The sequence below is a fragment of the Nothobranchius furzeri genome, chromosome 3 (assembly GCF_043380555.1).
Source record: "Nothobranchius furzeri strain GRZ-AD chromosome 3, NfurGRZ-RIMD1, whole genome shotgun sequence".
NCBI lineage: Eukaryota > Metazoa > Chordata > Actinopteri > Cyprinodontiformes > Nothobranchiidae > Nothobranchius > Nothobranchius furzeri.
Genome location: NC_091743.1, coordinates 67,712,143 through 67,728,384, shown reverse-complemented (window position 1 = coordinate 67,728,384; position 16,242 = coordinate 67,712,143). Strand labels below are relative to the sequence as shown.

At 40.6% G+C, this 16,242-nt stretch overlaps 1 protein-coding gene across 1 annotated transcript in view; it reads right to left on the bottom strand.

Moving 5' to 3' along the window:
* The window catches only part of cacna2d3 (calcium channel, voltage dependent, alpha2/delta subunit 3), a 38,976-nt gene extending 26,582 nt beyond the window's left edge, over positions 1 to 12,394 (bottom strand). Inside the window, exons 1-5 of the mRNA XM_070549441.1 lie at positions 12,158 to 12,394; positions 10,898 to 10,979; positions 7,877 to 8,092; positions 5,893 to 6,009; positions 4,065 to 4,124 (exon numbers count right to left, since the gene is read on the bottom strand). Of these exons, the coding sequence (XP_070405542.1) occupies positions 4,065 to 4,124; positions 5,893 to 6,009; positions 7,877 to 8,092; positions 10,898 to 10,979; positions 12,158 to 12,285 (603 nt within the window). The 5' untranslated portion in view covers positions 12,286 to 12,394. The remainder of the gene's footprint in view (positions 1 to 4,064; positions 4,125 to 5,892; positions 6,010 to 7,876; positions 8,093 to 10,897; positions 10,980 to 12,157) is intronic.
* Positions 12,395 to 16,242: the final 3,848 nt, after the last annotated feature.

The following is a 16,242-nucleotide window of genomic DNA, read 5'->3' as shown; positions in this document are numbered from 1 at the left end:
CGCAAAAATGTACAAAACAAATCTGACTTCAACAGAACTAAAGGTCCTTTGCTAGCATCTGACTCGTCATTTTAGATTCACATATGTTCATTTCTGATCATTATTCAGACTTTTGCTGTTTTTACAATCTGCTTGGTCTAGCTTCAATAAAGTTTTGAGACTAATTTAAAAGTTTTTCATTTATTTATACAATGTCATAAAATGTTTAAAATATCAATTTAAGGTGGAGCATTTTAACCAAAACATGTCTTAATTTAAAAATGAGCAAATGTTCATTATTTCTAATTTGATGTAGGTTGACCAAATTTATGGTAAATAACCTGTATTTGTATAGTACATTCTGGTTATACAACCCCCCCCCCTCCCCCCCCCCCCCCCCCAAGGCCCTTCACAACACAATCACCACCACCAGCAGGCCAGGTGGGTTAAGTCCCTTACCCAAGGACCCAACAGCAACATTCTCTGTGGGATCGAACCTGCAACCTTCCAATTACTGGACAACCCGCTCTACATCCTGAGTTACTGCTGTCCATGATTCAATAATTATTAACACTGATTCATGTTTTATAAAACTAGCTGATGGTTTGAGGTCACAAAGTAATTCTGACCCAGTTTGTTTTCTTTTTAAATCCAAACATATTGCACCGAGAACATGATGTCACCTCCTCCGTGTTTATTTTGTGTTGTTTAACTGAAAACCTTAAATATTCTCCTCCAGTCATTGTTGTTCACCATCTCCCACTCCCTCAGAGTCTCCAACAGAAAAGTTCTTCTCATTTTATTTAGCAAACTCCAAACTTTAGAGATCCTTAAAGATGCTGATTATTTAGTTTAGCCTGTCAGAGTTGAGTGATGTTGCAGCAGTTTCCTCTTCACAAACTCACGACTCGTGAGCAGAACCTTTTACAAGCTGCTGCACCTCTCAACAACTTCCTCAGTAAACTAGTTTGAACTGATGATGCTAAACTGATCAATTAAAAGGTTGACAGCAGAAATGATGACAAAACCATCCCAAGTCTGTGTATGAAACCATAAATATTCATTTTCAGAGCCAGAAACCCTTAGTTAATAGACAGTTAGGAGGCTGTTTCTAAATCTTGCATTATCACAACAATAACTTGTTGTGATCAAATTAAAATGTGAGCATCAAACAGAATATGTATGATTTCATTTGAACTCTCAGGAAGAAAAAGTTAAAGAAATGTTTAAAGCACCTTTAACTTGTTGGAGCAAGATGAATTTTTAAATAAAAGGTGCATTTAACACATGAATGGTAACATTTTGACACATGAATGTCAGGAGCAAGGAAATTAGTTACTGCTTTAACCTGCCAGCCTGAGCTACAGCAGCTCATTAATCATGACAGTGAGTGATTTAGTTTCACATGAAACAATTTTTGCTAAATAAAAACAAAAGCTTACGTGTCACTGGCTTTTAAGAAGAAACTGAGGCCTTTATAAAAAGTCTGACCTCACAGTTAGTCTGACCTGTCCTTTGCCGCCTACAGCAGCAGAGAAGACTAAGTCATCCTGTCTGAGTGGCCTCTCCGTGGCCTCTAATCCTTATTGTAAGCACTGAGAGAGAAAGACGGAGATGGGAGGATGGGAGGGAGAGATGGCTGATGGACTCTCGAGGGAGACCGAGAGGGCATCACCATCAAGCAGCTCTTGACAGCTCATACCACGCCTGAGCAGCTCTCTGACAAAATGCGGCACTGCGCAGGAAGGAAGGAGGAGCTGGAGGGTGGGGAGAAACGTGCACACTCAGCAGAATCTGAGTGATGTAGAGAGGCATGATAAGCACCAGGGTTGTTACTGTAAAGCAGGCCGGGGACACTGCAGCTCTCTGAGACGGCCCACTGACTCTTACACTGCTGCAGTTAGCTGGAGGCCGCTCTCTGCACAGATCTGTCCTCCATTACTGACTGCTGGGCCTCAGCCTGCAGCCAGGAAGAACACTTCAGCTCAGTTAGTGAAAACAGCTCCACTTTTGTTACTCTTAGCTTGTTTATCTGATCTGTAACCACCTGTTTGATAAGTAGCTTGACTGTTGTTTAATAAACAACAACAGATTAAGAGACATGTTGGTGCACAAACAGCTAAAAGTCTGGAAGGTGCGAGAAAACAATGTTCTTGATGAAGGGAAAACATACAAATAAAATATTATTAAACTACATCAAAAAATGTTTTTATTTCTAAATGTTCTAATTATATATTTAAATTGCTGTTGTTGTTTATATCAAAATGAATGTTTAACTTTTGTTTACCTTTCCAAAAACATTTGAAATGAATGTGGAAATGTGCAATCAACATGTTCAATACCATGTTGCACAAGGGAAATGTGACTTTTACATGTGGAGAATGACATGTTTTAATATTACGTTAAATTATCAGTTTTTTTTTTGGCTGTTTTTGCACATTTTGAACATTTGTAGTTTTTTGTAACCTAAATAAATTTTAAATCTTTGTTTTAGGGGGATCGGTGGACTTTAATCTAGATTATGCAGGTTTAGTTTCAAAAGACACAAACAATGACATTCTGGAAAGGACTTCTCTTTTTTAACCCGAATCTACAATAAACATTAAATCTCACATTTTCCAGTTTCTTTGCCATTTTAAGTGCTCTTCTCTTTTTTTTCTCAAGTTGTACCATCCTTCTGGTCTGTTCTCGGGCTGATCTGAGGTCAGAATGAAGCAGCAGAGATAAGAGAGCAGCAGGCTTATCATGGCCAGTGAAATGATGTGTGAAAAATGTGTTGTGTCAGAGGAGGCGCAGTGGGCTAAATGATGCCAGAGGGAGAGATATCATGACATCAGATCATTATCACAGGTGGATATCACCGCTTTACTAATTAGCTTTTGTGTAGCCTTGAGATGAAATTAACTGTAAGAAAAATCAGCTGAAAGCTCAGAATGCTCTTTTTATTTCTCTTCTTGTAATTAATCAAAATGAATGTCATCAAATCAACACCATACATCATAATTCAAATGCAAAATGTGCAGATTTGTCCACATGCAGGAAAATCAGAAGATTTTCATCAATATTTGTGCTGATTTGATGGTGGTTTTAGGACATTACGTCATAAAGAGTAGTGTAATGTGGGTAATTTAGAAATTATGTTTTAAATAGATGTGCAACAGCAGTAGATGTTGCAGATGTGTGGCGAAAGCTGGCCTATTTGGAGTAAAAGACAGACGAATCTTTCTATTGGTTGGACAGTTGTAATTTCTTGCTTGATTTTCTCATCTGCGTCTCTTAACGGAGCCGTGGACAGCAGGGAAAAGCGCGGGAGGTGGCGCGCGCTGTGTATCCATATGATGTAAATGCTTCTATTAACTGCAAAGTGCTGCTTTTATTTCTTGTGTTTTGTTGCTCGACTGGGTTTCCAATCTAGAGTCGTGTAAGTGAAACAATGCTCCGCGCAAAGGAGTTTCATTTATCTTTGTCTGCGCGGTGCTGAGAGAGAGAGAGAGAGAGAGAGAGAGAGAGAGAGAGAGAGAGAGAGAGAGAGAGAGAGAGAGAGAGAGAGAGAGAGAGAGAGAGAGAGAGAGAGAGCAGGAATGCTGCATTCCCCCTGCAGAGGCTGCAGAAAGCTCCAAAGGAAACCCGCAAAGGGAGCCACTAAACATTCCCGGAGAAAAGCACAAAAGCTGTGAAATTAACGGTTTGCAACTCTGCTCCTTACTTTACTCTCCTCTTATTGCATATCCCCGACGAAGCAACATATCCATAATAATGTCTTTTTCTGCGCTTTTCAGCCTCTCGGTGCGTAAAAAAAGCGCCTTCCAGTTTCAAAATGACATTTTTTCTGTTAGTTTAAAGTTCTGCAGCGTGTTTTGGACCTTTGGTTACTTCTGACATCCAAATGTTCGATGTGTCTGAAACCCGTCTGGTATCAAACCCCGACACTGCAGGAAGAAGGAGCCTATTAAAAACGTTCTGCGCATATTACCCTTCTCACCTTGCCTCCAAGTCACCCAGAGACAACGAGACACCACATTTCAAATGATTTGTTTCCCCAATTACAATTTTCATTTAAAATCTTCCTGAACAACAACCCTCACCTGCAGGTCTGGATTGTCGTCGTGCTGATGGTGCGCCTCCTCTGCTGCCTCCACCAGCCGCTGAAAAAAAAAATTTATACAAGAACTTTTAAAAATGCTAACTTTGCATGCAACTTACATGTGCATGCAATGCAATCTAGAAAAATAATTTATTATAGTTTTAGAATAATTCAAATATGCTAAAGTCATACTTTCTGATATAAACTTCCTTAAAACTGCACTTGCGTCCTGGAAATTCCGCAAAAAATGTAACTGGACGGGAAATGTGCATTTTTAAAAGTGTTTTCGCATATTCATTTTTTTCAGCCTACATTTTCTTCTGAACCCCTTTAAGGAGCACCGATAACACGTGGCCTGCATGTGCTCTGCAGCGCAGAATGATGGATGGAGATAGATTTTCACCTCCGAATCTCACACCGATATAAATTGTGTAAAAACTCCACTCAGGATAAAAATGGAGAAATAAGAAGTGCTTGGCTCCGGGTTCCGAGCTGAAATCACTCGCGCCTCCGGAGCCTGCAGGTAATTAACATCTGTCACATGTGTCAAAAATAACTGCAACATAAACACACCGGGGGCGACTGCTGAGCGCTGGTGACTAGTTTCAATTGACCTCAGAGCCACATCGTATTGCGTCAGCAATAGAAAATAAATAAACACATTATGACTTTAATGGTTCCTCCTACGTATCACTTTTATTAAATGTTGCTGACTGAACCTTCATCATGTTTTTGAGGTCAAACTTAAAAAAGGGATTTGGATCAAAGTGGCACGCTATAGGAGAAACACAGGTGCGTGTTTACACTCAGAAAAAAAATAATAATAATAATTATTATTATTATTATACAAGCAGACTGATACTATTCAATTAGAAGCTGTCCTAAATGTAATCTCTGTAATTGCCATGACTTATCGCCCACGTGGGATCAGGCACAGAGAGATAAACCTTATCAGTCCCTGCAGAGGCAGAACGTAGCTATGGGTACAAGCTCGGAGGTCTCCTGGAAGCTGCTGCTGCTGGAGGTGTGAGACAAATCATCATTACGGTAAACCTAATCAACTTATAGACTTATTACAACATTTGAGTGAGAGACCAGCCCCCTATTTATCCCTATTTACTGATTTAAATGATTAAAAACATAATTTATACCATTATTAAAGCAGATTATTTAGTTTAAGAGGACTAAAGTCTTTGTCTTTCTCATTATTTATAATATTAGAATATGATGTGTGACTCTTTCCTCTTGACAAAGATCACATCTAAAGATGAAATCTCAGATTTACACAGATTAAGTGAATCTATTACATATAATTTGACATTTTTTTTCTCTTTCTCACCATAAAGTATGGCGAGAACCGTATTTTTTTGTTTAAAGCTTATTTTACAGGAACTAAATGGCACAATAAAAAACAATTGAAGTCTTTTTTATTAAGCAGCTCAAACCAAAATAGTCTCATTAACTGTATTATTATTATACTTAAATAAATTATATGAATTTTTCATTTTAAATCCTAATTTTTGTGTGTTTCTTTTTTCCAGAAAGAGATCTACTTTAAAATATCACAATAAATAATATAAACGGTGTTGATGTAGAATAAAGGCACCAGACTAGTTTGACTTTAAATTTTAATGCTGATAAAAGTAAGATTCTTTTGATGCTGCTGGATAAACTGAGCTCACATGAACACAGCAGCTTAATGAACACTTCACAGACGAGTAAATATCGCACACTGAACCCTCCCTCTTCGTGTCTGAGGACTTCCTGCTCTCCACCCTTTAGATGACACGACCTCTCCTGTGAAAACTGAATCAGGTTTTTGCACATACCCTGGTGGCCTCTGCTTTCTTCTGGAACATCTCCTCCATCTTCACAGCCAGGTTTTTAACCAGTTTAACTCCATCAATCTCTTCCACCCTGACTGACTTTTCAGGTTCTTTATATTTCTGAAAAGAAGCCAGAAAACAAAATCACATGCCACTAATGTGCAGGACACCAACGTCTTTATAAAGCATGAGTTTAATGTCCACCCCACAGAAAAGAGGAAAACAATGAGATAAGCCTGTGCTTGTGGGTGTCGTCCAATCAGTGCAAAGAGCCAATCCAGGCCTATAAACCCTGTCATGATGGCCTCAGATGAACGGCTGATAAAACTTTACAGGATGACTGACTGTCTTTATCTGGCCCGGGCGAGCGGCTGCACACGCAGTGTCTGTCTCACTCCCATTGGCTGGACAGACAGGAGGCCAAAGGGGGAGGGAGGTGAGAAGGCTATGCATGGTAAGAGGGTAATTGAAATGGAGTAAAAGCACAGGAGAAAGATAATAACGTGTCATGCTCGGGCGGCTCCGGGTAATGAACTACACCTCAAATAACGCTGATGCTGCTAGATGTACAGGACCTCCGGTGACAGAACAAAACCTGCACCAGCTCAGAGGAATAGAGCATTACATAATCCTACATCTGGATCTCACACACACACACACACACACACACACACACACACACACACACACACACACACACACACACACACACACACACACACACACACACACACACACACACACACACACACACACACACACACACACACACACACACACACAGAAAGAGAGAGAGAGACACACACACACAGACGCACACACACACACAGAGACACACACAGACACACTCACACACACACACACACACACACACACACACACACACACACACACACACACACACACACACACACACACACACACACTCACACACACACACACACACACACACACACACACACACACACACACACACACGATAAAAGCAAACGCCTTTATCCTTTCATGCTAATCCAGTCACTTCTAATAACCTTATCCAAGAATAAACATGGGTCACAAAAGGCCCATAACCCACATTCAAGCACAATACACACACACACACACACACACACACACACACACACACACACACACACACACACACACACACACACACACACACACACACACACACACACACACACACACACACACACACACACAGAGAGACACACACAGACACACACACACACACACACACACACACACACACACACACACACACACACACACACACACACACACACACACACACACAGACACACACAGACACACACACACACACACACACACACACACACACACACACACACACACACACACACACACAGAGACACACACAGACACACACACACACACACACACACACACACACACACACACACACACACACACACACACACACACACACACACACACACACACACACACCAGTACATGAGGCGACAAATTACCTACTGAAAGGAAGAGTGTGGACTTCCAGTGGAGCAGAACAGTTCATTTCACGCCTGTCCTCCTCACCCCAGCACCCTGAGTCCTCAGTTCTCTCCCAGACCCCGCCTCTCCACCTCTCCACCTCTCCACCTCTCCACCTCCAGTCATCAAGAGGAGGTTGAGCTCCATCCATCAAAATCTCTGATCATGCTTATTGATTAGTGTAAGGACCACTGCTGCAGCAGCCTGAAGGGGCCCCTCAGTGTTTCCCCGTTTTTGCAGAATTCATTTTGAAATGGAGAGAATCACCATAAAAAGCAGCTAATGATCATCTTTAACAACAAGCCCCACTAACGACGTGCCAGTTGCCCCATGGCTCAACGGCTTTGAACAGGAACACACGCTTCCATGAACAGGAACACTACCAAAGTGCTTACATGTACACAAAAAGGAACACATCTGCGGCAGAGACGATGAAACGCGCGCTTCCTCCTCGACATGCAGGAGCTCTCACCTCGGGACAGGACGCTCCAGGATTCTGAGCCTGCAGTCGCTTCCTGAATGCAGTCTGCACACTTTCTCCGTACTTTCGAGGACTTCCTCTTGGAGTTCCTCCCTCCTCCCACAGACAAGCCACTGAGCTCTTAAACCTGCTGCTGGTCCTCACTGGAGGACTGGTTTCTGAACTGGAATTGGTTCCTGGACGTGGACCTGTGATGGACCACAGCTCCTAAAAGCATCAAATGAAAATGATTAATGAACATGGAGGAGTCACACAGACCAAAACACAAAGGGTCAACCCTGTGTGGAGCTTCTGTTGGCAGAACCATGATGGTCAAAGGTGTATTATTGATTATGGGATTAAGGATGATGATGCCAAGATGTGGTTAAACAACCCAGTTTGTGTTTTACTCAGTGATGTTTATATTTAAGGCTTTTATTCCTACTATGTTTGTAAGATAATAACACATACAAGCCAGCATGTATGCGTATGCTGCTCACCTTGTTGTACTACTGAGTTCTTAAAGGTGGAATATGGAATGTGAACATCACAGCGACATCTAGTGTGGGGAGGTTGTAGCTGCAACAATAGAACTAGGTTTCCAGCCGACGGGATACCAGGTGTGCAGCAGACTGGTGACATTTATTTGGGTCCATCTGTTGTAGGCTTCCTCTAAACTCACTCTGGTTTTAGATATTTTATAGTTCTTCTGAGAAGAATAATGACATCTTCTGGGCTACTCTCCTTATTCTGTTCTTATTCCGCCTTTCCCAGGATCCATTGATTTCCCTCTTTCCTGTTCATTTTCTCTCTTTTTCTTTTCTCCTTTTAAACATATTTTAATAGTTTTTAAAAATATTTTACACTTTAATTGTTTTTGTGAAGCGCCTCAAGATTTTTATCTTGAGAGGTGCTATATTTAAAAGATCTTCTTCTTCTTCTTCTTCTTCTTCTTCTTCTTCTTCTTCTTCTTCTTCTTCTTCTTCTTCTTCTTCTTCTTCTTCTTCTTCTTCTTCTTCTTCTTCTTCTTCTTCTTCCAGAAGCAGTTGCTTGACTTGCCACAATATTGGCTAGTAGATGTAAACATAAACCCAGTTATCTGCCATCAAAATAACTATTTGATCATTTTTTAATTAAGGTCAAACTTTACCTTCATTCTGCACACGTTTAAATGCCCCATTAAGGTATTGTTTTTTTTAAAGAATCTACATTTTTTTAAAACGGTTCTATATCCAATCTTTAATAAAACAATGTTGACTTGTTAGCATCAAGTTTCTTAGTGTTTTTATGAACAGAGCGCAGACACCGAGGCAACTTTAGCCCTATCTATTTATATCTGATGTGTTCATAGTACTTTCTCCATAACCTTTTGCATTACTGTCATAGTGGACGATATGATCACGGCACTTTCTATTTTATTATTACATTAATATTTCAATAAATAAAACATGCTATTTGTGAGAGAAACATCAGATTATTTTATATTTTAGGCTTGAAATTGCCCTCTTTGTGCAACACTAGATGTCAGATGACGTATTTAATAACTCCTTATTTGTTTTGAGATTGAATTAAAGGTTTTGCTGTTGATGAATCAGATCCTTAATGAACAGTCTCTTGATGTTGTGTTGTTTTACATCTTTAAACATTTACATTACTTGAGCTTTAAATCTAGTTATTTTTTCCATTATTTCATTGTTTTCAGAAGTTGCTGCTTGTAACCAAGTTACCTGTAACAGCACAGCTGCAGAAGCCCCTTATGAACATTAAGCTATCTCAAAACAGGCTCCAGCGTGTTTGGTTTGCTGTAATATCTGGGTGACGTTTAGCATTTTTTTTTCATGTTTTAAATCAGGAGTGGGGAACCCTGGTCCTCGAGGGTCGATGTCCTGCATGTTTTAGTTGTTTCCCTGCTCCGGTACTCCTGATCAAGTGGTTGATTCACCTGTTCAGCAGCTCATCAGGCTCTGCTGAAGCCTGATAATGACCTGCTTATTAAAATCAGGGGTTGGAGCAGGGAAACAACTAAAACATGCCCTACTTGTATATAGGCACTCACACAATCGTAACAACTATAATATGCTGCTGTACGTTTTATTTTTTTAAGTAATGCATGAAACATTAACAATGCTGCTGATTAGCGATGTGAAACAGGTGAGCTGATCACTGATGAGGGACAGGTGTGAGACGAGCTGAAGACAGCTGAGGGAGATGAACAACATTCTAATGAAAGCTGGGATTATAAATAAAACCAAATTACAAGGTACATTTTAAAGGTTAATTACAACATTGTGTCAATTATTAGTTATGTGGGTCATTTTCATTTCTATTTCAAAGTAACTTTTGCCTACGCAGCATTTTTAAGTTTCTACATTTACACACACCAAAAGATCAGAGACTGTTCTGCACAGCGAGGGTTTCTCTTCAGAACCCTCCATACTGTGTGTGCTGATGTTTACTGTAACTCCTGATGCAGCCACTGTGGCTCAGTCACTCAGTATTCATGTGGAGGAGCTCCTCCAGCTGTTTGCCTCACACCGTCTGACCCGGTTCCATTTAACTGAACCAGACAGCTCATCATTTATCAACCAGAGTCCTCTCCGACCAAGGCCTCTGAACGCGTCCCTCGCCTCTGCCATCAGGTGGTCGCAGAGGCAATCTGATCCTCATGAGCTTCACTTACTGTTGTTCGTGACATAACACACACACACACACACACACACACACACACACACACACTAATTTATGTTGTCTCCTTGTCACACTCATATCTGAGGTCTGAAGCTCTTAACTCCACAGAGTTCACTGGAGAGAGGAGATGAGGGAGTAATGAAAGCTGTGCTTAATGGGCTGTGACAAGGACACACACACACACACCCTCTCCTCTCCTTAAACACACCTGAGTCCTCTCTCAGCAGCCCTCACAGAGAGAATGCAGCACTACAGAATAATGGGTGAAATCACACAACCATCCAAGTAAAATAAGGAAAATGTAAACATGTGTGTCAGTGCAACTCTGAGAAATTAGAAACATACCTTTTGTAGGAGCTGAGATCCAGAATATTTAGCAGAAATCGATTTGATTTCTCCACCAAATGCAGAGGCCCACAGCTTAACGCTAGAAAAGACAAAACAAGTCAAATTATCCAACATTTATCAACATGTGTAAAATAGAATACAACCTAGCATACATAACATCAGTTTACATGTTTTATCTCTACAGAGTTGACCTCTCAGCAATCTCCTTGAACCTTCTTTCTTTTATTTTAAATTACACCACCAATCAGTGCCAATCATCACAATGCAACCATCACCTGAAAATGTTCAATGTTCATTTTAAAGAGGAATGTTTATTAAAACTTGACTGTCTCTTGTGGACATGGACATGTGATGGACCGCAGAAGCTCATATTAATTGTTGGATTCTGTGTGTTGGAATCCACACTTGGTTATTGTCCCAGAAAGAGACAATCATCAGAAATGATATTTTAAAATGTCCATAAACTGAAAAAATCCTGGAGAAAGAAGTCTGTTTAAAGTACTTCAATTTGGAAATTATGAGGTGTAATTTCAATTCTCTTTACTGGAGGGGCTGTAATTTTAACGCGACGCAGTGCAGAATTTTGACACATAATCACACATTGAAGCAAATTTTACCTGAGAGCGCACTGGTGCCTGATCACTATTACTAATGTCTAAAATTGGGATGAAAACACTTTAATCCTCTACATGAGGATTTTTTTAGTTTGCAGTTTTGTTAAGTGTCCCTTTTGTAAAAATCAATCTTTATGTTGTTTCATGCAGAACATTAAGAAGAACTATAATAACTGAATAATTTTAGTTACTTAAACGTTTTTGAGATTTTTATGAATACAAAATGATTGATTGCTAAAACAATTGAGAGAAAAACAACAATTTTAATGAAACATTTCATCAAAATGTTCATTTCTAATAGAATATTTTGAAATGTTGCTGTTTTAAAGCACATTCCTAAAATAAAAATGTACCGAAATGATATGTTTTATTATTTAACCTTTACATTGTTACAAATCGTTATATTAAAGGGTGCGCGTTGAATATTGCGCAATAGAGCGGTGTAAAAAGAAATCCTCCTTCTTTTCCAAGACTTGGATCAGGAAATGTATTATTATGGTTGCATCAAATTTCTACATTTTTAACTGTTTTCCCTCGAGTCTGATGCTTCTGTCCTGTTTCGTTATTTTTTCATTTCTTCCCTTTCTTTACAGAATTGTTTTCCCCAACAACAAAGCACGCATCCGCTCCTTTCCTCACTCACACGGACAGAGGGATTCCTTGCTGGGACCCCGCCACTTCAGCCAAATTCAAGCCGGTTAAGATCCAGATGAGAATGAAGCTGCTGCTGCACGTGTGCAGCAAGAAGGAGATCCTGCAGTTTGCTTCCATTTCCAACTCTGTAGAGCATAAGCTGCTCGGTATAAAAAATAAAATCCGCTCCGAGCCCAGCGCAGCCGCTCCGGCGCAAATCCAGCTGCCTTCGCAGCGCTCCACTGTTTCTGAGAGTCTGAACCAGAAAGGGTGTATGGGGGGAGGGGGGGAGGAGGAGGAAGAGGGTGAGAGGAGGAGGAGAGAGAACATCCTCTTCTAGGTTGTCCCCTCATTCCTCAGCTTTCCTTTGCACCCCCCTCCCTACACCCACCCAGGTGCTGGTGGAGAAAACGTGTTTGCAGCAGTTTCAGGATTGAGAAGCAAATTTTCCTCTAGAATTACATCAGCGCATGGAGAATAATATTTAAACCGTAAAACTTAAGTAGGCTATCCGATGATTGCGCAGAACAAAGACCCAATTGAAACATCTTAAGTTGTTGGGTGTTCGTATTTTCATTTTGAAGTAAACAAACAACAACTTTTGAACAAGATGCGATCATGCACCTTTTTATCTAGACAATAAAGGAACACCAAAATGCACCAAAAGGGCTCAGTAGGAGATAATGAGGCTGTGGAAGATGGAGAAAATCCGCACTGCAAGTTAAGAACAGAGCGAGATAGGGAGAGAGAAACGGAGCGATTCAAACGGAGCTGGAGGGAAATCCACTTCATTCCAGCACGAATGATGTTTCACAAAATGAGAAAACACGTCGAGCTCAACGGTTTGGTTCAATTTTGAAAGTTTATTCAATCACTCCGACACGCTGGCCTCACACCAGCAACTTCCGTGTATTCCCGGGAATGATGCAGCTCATCATGGACCCAGTTTATCCAGTCAGACTGGGGGACGCTGCAAACGCTGTTAGAGAGCTATAATGATGCCAAGGCAGCAGACGGGTTGATGCGGCGAACCCACGCTGGACACCCCCCACCCCCATCCCTAGCCAAGTCGCGCCATCACCTCAACAGGAATCTTGTTTCGACTTGAGGCTTTTATTAGTTTAGTAATTGCATCGTACATCACAGTTGTGAGGGGGCCCGTGGTGCCTGGGCCATGCCGATAAGACACCTGCGAGCTGGATGACGGACAGAGTCATCCCGGCTGTTCTCCGACCGGCGGCCGGCCTGCGCTCACAAACCACTCACACATGATTTAATTAACTAAATAACACTAAATAAACGAAAACACAGCTCTCCATCACTATACTGAAAACAGCCCTCTCTTCTTTCTGGAGCTGCCACAGATAAGGCTGCATCACTAGTCCTGCTGATGTGTCCTTGAGCAAGCCATTGCCTTATGGGGTTTTATGGCCTCAAGCCTGTAATCGACGCACAAAGCTGCAGAGCTTCTTCTTCGATGCGGCAGATATTTAACTACAGGGGAGGTCCAGGAGGCTTAACACTGGACATGAAGCTTGAAATAACTTTTTTTCTGTAGTAAATGGTTTATTTATCCGTTCAACTCTTGTTTCACAACCTGCCAGGTGAGGTCTCTGTCCATGGTGCTGAACCACAATTCACAGGAATAGGTCAAGCTCTGTTTGGATCATGAAAGATGAAGTGGAGGTGGTCAAAGAATACAATTACGTCTGTGTCCACCTGGACATCTGAATGACATGGAGACACAACAGTGAAGCCAACTACAGACACAGTGGACTTCTTGAAGAAACTCAGGGCCTTCAAGGTTCTTGGAACATTGCCTAGTGGGGCAGCAGCATCAGAGCCAGATACCTAAAAAAAAAAAAAACCTCAGCAACCTGATAAAAAAAAGACTGGTTTTGTTATGGGGACCACTGTGGAAACACTGGAGAGGATGGTGCAAAATATAATTCTTAAATTAGGTTATAATTACATTCTGAATCTGTTGCATGAACTCGACCAGTTTGCCCTGTTGGAGTTAGTTATAATCTGAGATGACCTTTGTGTTCAACTGGCACATGTACGTGAGATTAAAAGGACAGTTTGCGACATTTCTGTGAAAGAATAATTAGCTATTTTTCTTTTTAGCTGTTGCTTATAGATCTCTGAACAGCCTCAGTTTGTAGAAACAGAGACCAGTTCTGACCATACAAAGATCAGTCTGACTGCGACCAGTTCAAACTTGTTTTGCTGTCTTAAAACAACTCTCAACAAGTTGAGTTGGCTTTATTTAAAAAAAGTATATATAAACGTCCCATTACATGTTTATTTACAACAAAACATTTTTGGTTGATTTCAATGGAAAATAGCTGCAGCACTAGCTAATGTAGCATTGTGGCTAATCTAGTTAACGTAGCTTATTTCATCATAAATCTGCAAGAATGAAAATGAAATGTGAAATTTAAACTTTATAAAATATAAATTGTTTAGAAATGTTTGAGAATGGAATAGTTCAAAGCAGTCATGGCTAGTGATTTTTTTATTTTTATTTTTTTGTGTGTTGGTTGCATTTATGCAAGCCAGTGTTTCAGATTTGCGAACTACATATCACCACCAGGGATGCCAAATTACCATACGTATGCATCACACAACTTGAACCTGACGAACAGAGTACCAAGGCCACGAGTACTTCCAGCAACGAGTTGTTCCAAAAACATGTTTAATATTCACCATCATATGCACACTGCAACACGTACTTAACAGGAAGAGGCTCATCTAAACAATAGAATCCATGTTTTCTAATTCAACAACACCCAGTTAAAATAAGCTGCTAATGAAAAAGAAAGCAAAGCTAATTTCATGAAGTCAAAAGCAAAAACGCAGTTTTAAATCTGCTTGTTTATGGTCATAATCCATGCTAAGGTAAAAAAAAATGTTTGGTTCATGTAATCCAGGGTCTCAACATCACACTGTTTATGTTTATCTCTGCTTTGCAACGGTAAGTAAACACACGTACAATAATTACTCTATTTGGAGCTTTTTTGATCACATGCAAATTATGTAAAAACAGGAAAGATAAGAAGCATGAAATGAGCTTTAACATCAAGAGGACGTGAACCTCTCTGGTGAGGTTTTCTGGGCACGTCCAACCGGGAGGACACCTTAAGGAAGACCCAGGACACGCTGGAGGGACTACGTCTCTCGGCTGACCAGGGAACACCTAGGGATTCCCCGGAGGAGCTGGCCCAAGTGGCTGGGGGAGGGAAGTCTGGTGCTCCCTGCTTAGGCTTCTGCGCCTGTGACCCGACTTTGGACAAGCAGTAGAAAATGAATGGGTGAATTTTTGAAAAACTTTTGTCCAACATTGTGTAGAAATGTTTGGATCCAAGTTTCACCTGTACATAAAAGTTTAGAATATACCTGTACTCATCATTCCCAGGTATTTGCACAGTGTTTTGATTTACATTTAATTACAAATTAGTTTTTTTTTTATTGTTGTCCAGAAGAGCATTCCTATGAAAGTTCTCATCAAATATCTTCCTGGAAGAAACTACTTTGTTTATCTCTGTTGTGAGTTGCAAACGTCCTAGAAGGAAACGATTACTGCTCCATAAACATCCTGAGGGAAGCAATCCTTCATCATCAGATGGCTGGTTTAATAGTAACAAAATGAGGATAAATGTATTTTACCCTTTTGAAAGACTTCTGATTAGACAGATAATAAATGTATTTTGTAACTAAAGACAAGCTTTCTAATCAGAACCACAGACTTTAATCCTCAGCCTGCTCTCAACCCTTAACACCACTAGAACATTTGTCTTGACTTGATTGAATGTAAACCTCTTAGAAGGTGAAACATTGGACACCTGTCGTCATCCTCTTGAAGACTTTTGCAGACTTAACCTCATCTCATCTCACCTCACTGCCTTGGATCACTTAACTTAGACCTTTTCCAGGATTCAGCCCATGTGGGTTATAATGGACCCACTAAAAATGTGTTTCCATCTGGTCTCAATAATCCTCAGAGCTTAAAAGTGTTATTTTTAGTAGAAGACAGTGTCCCTGAATGTCCGTTGTGTAAGAAGACCTCTGATGAGTAACTCCAGAAATTCCAGC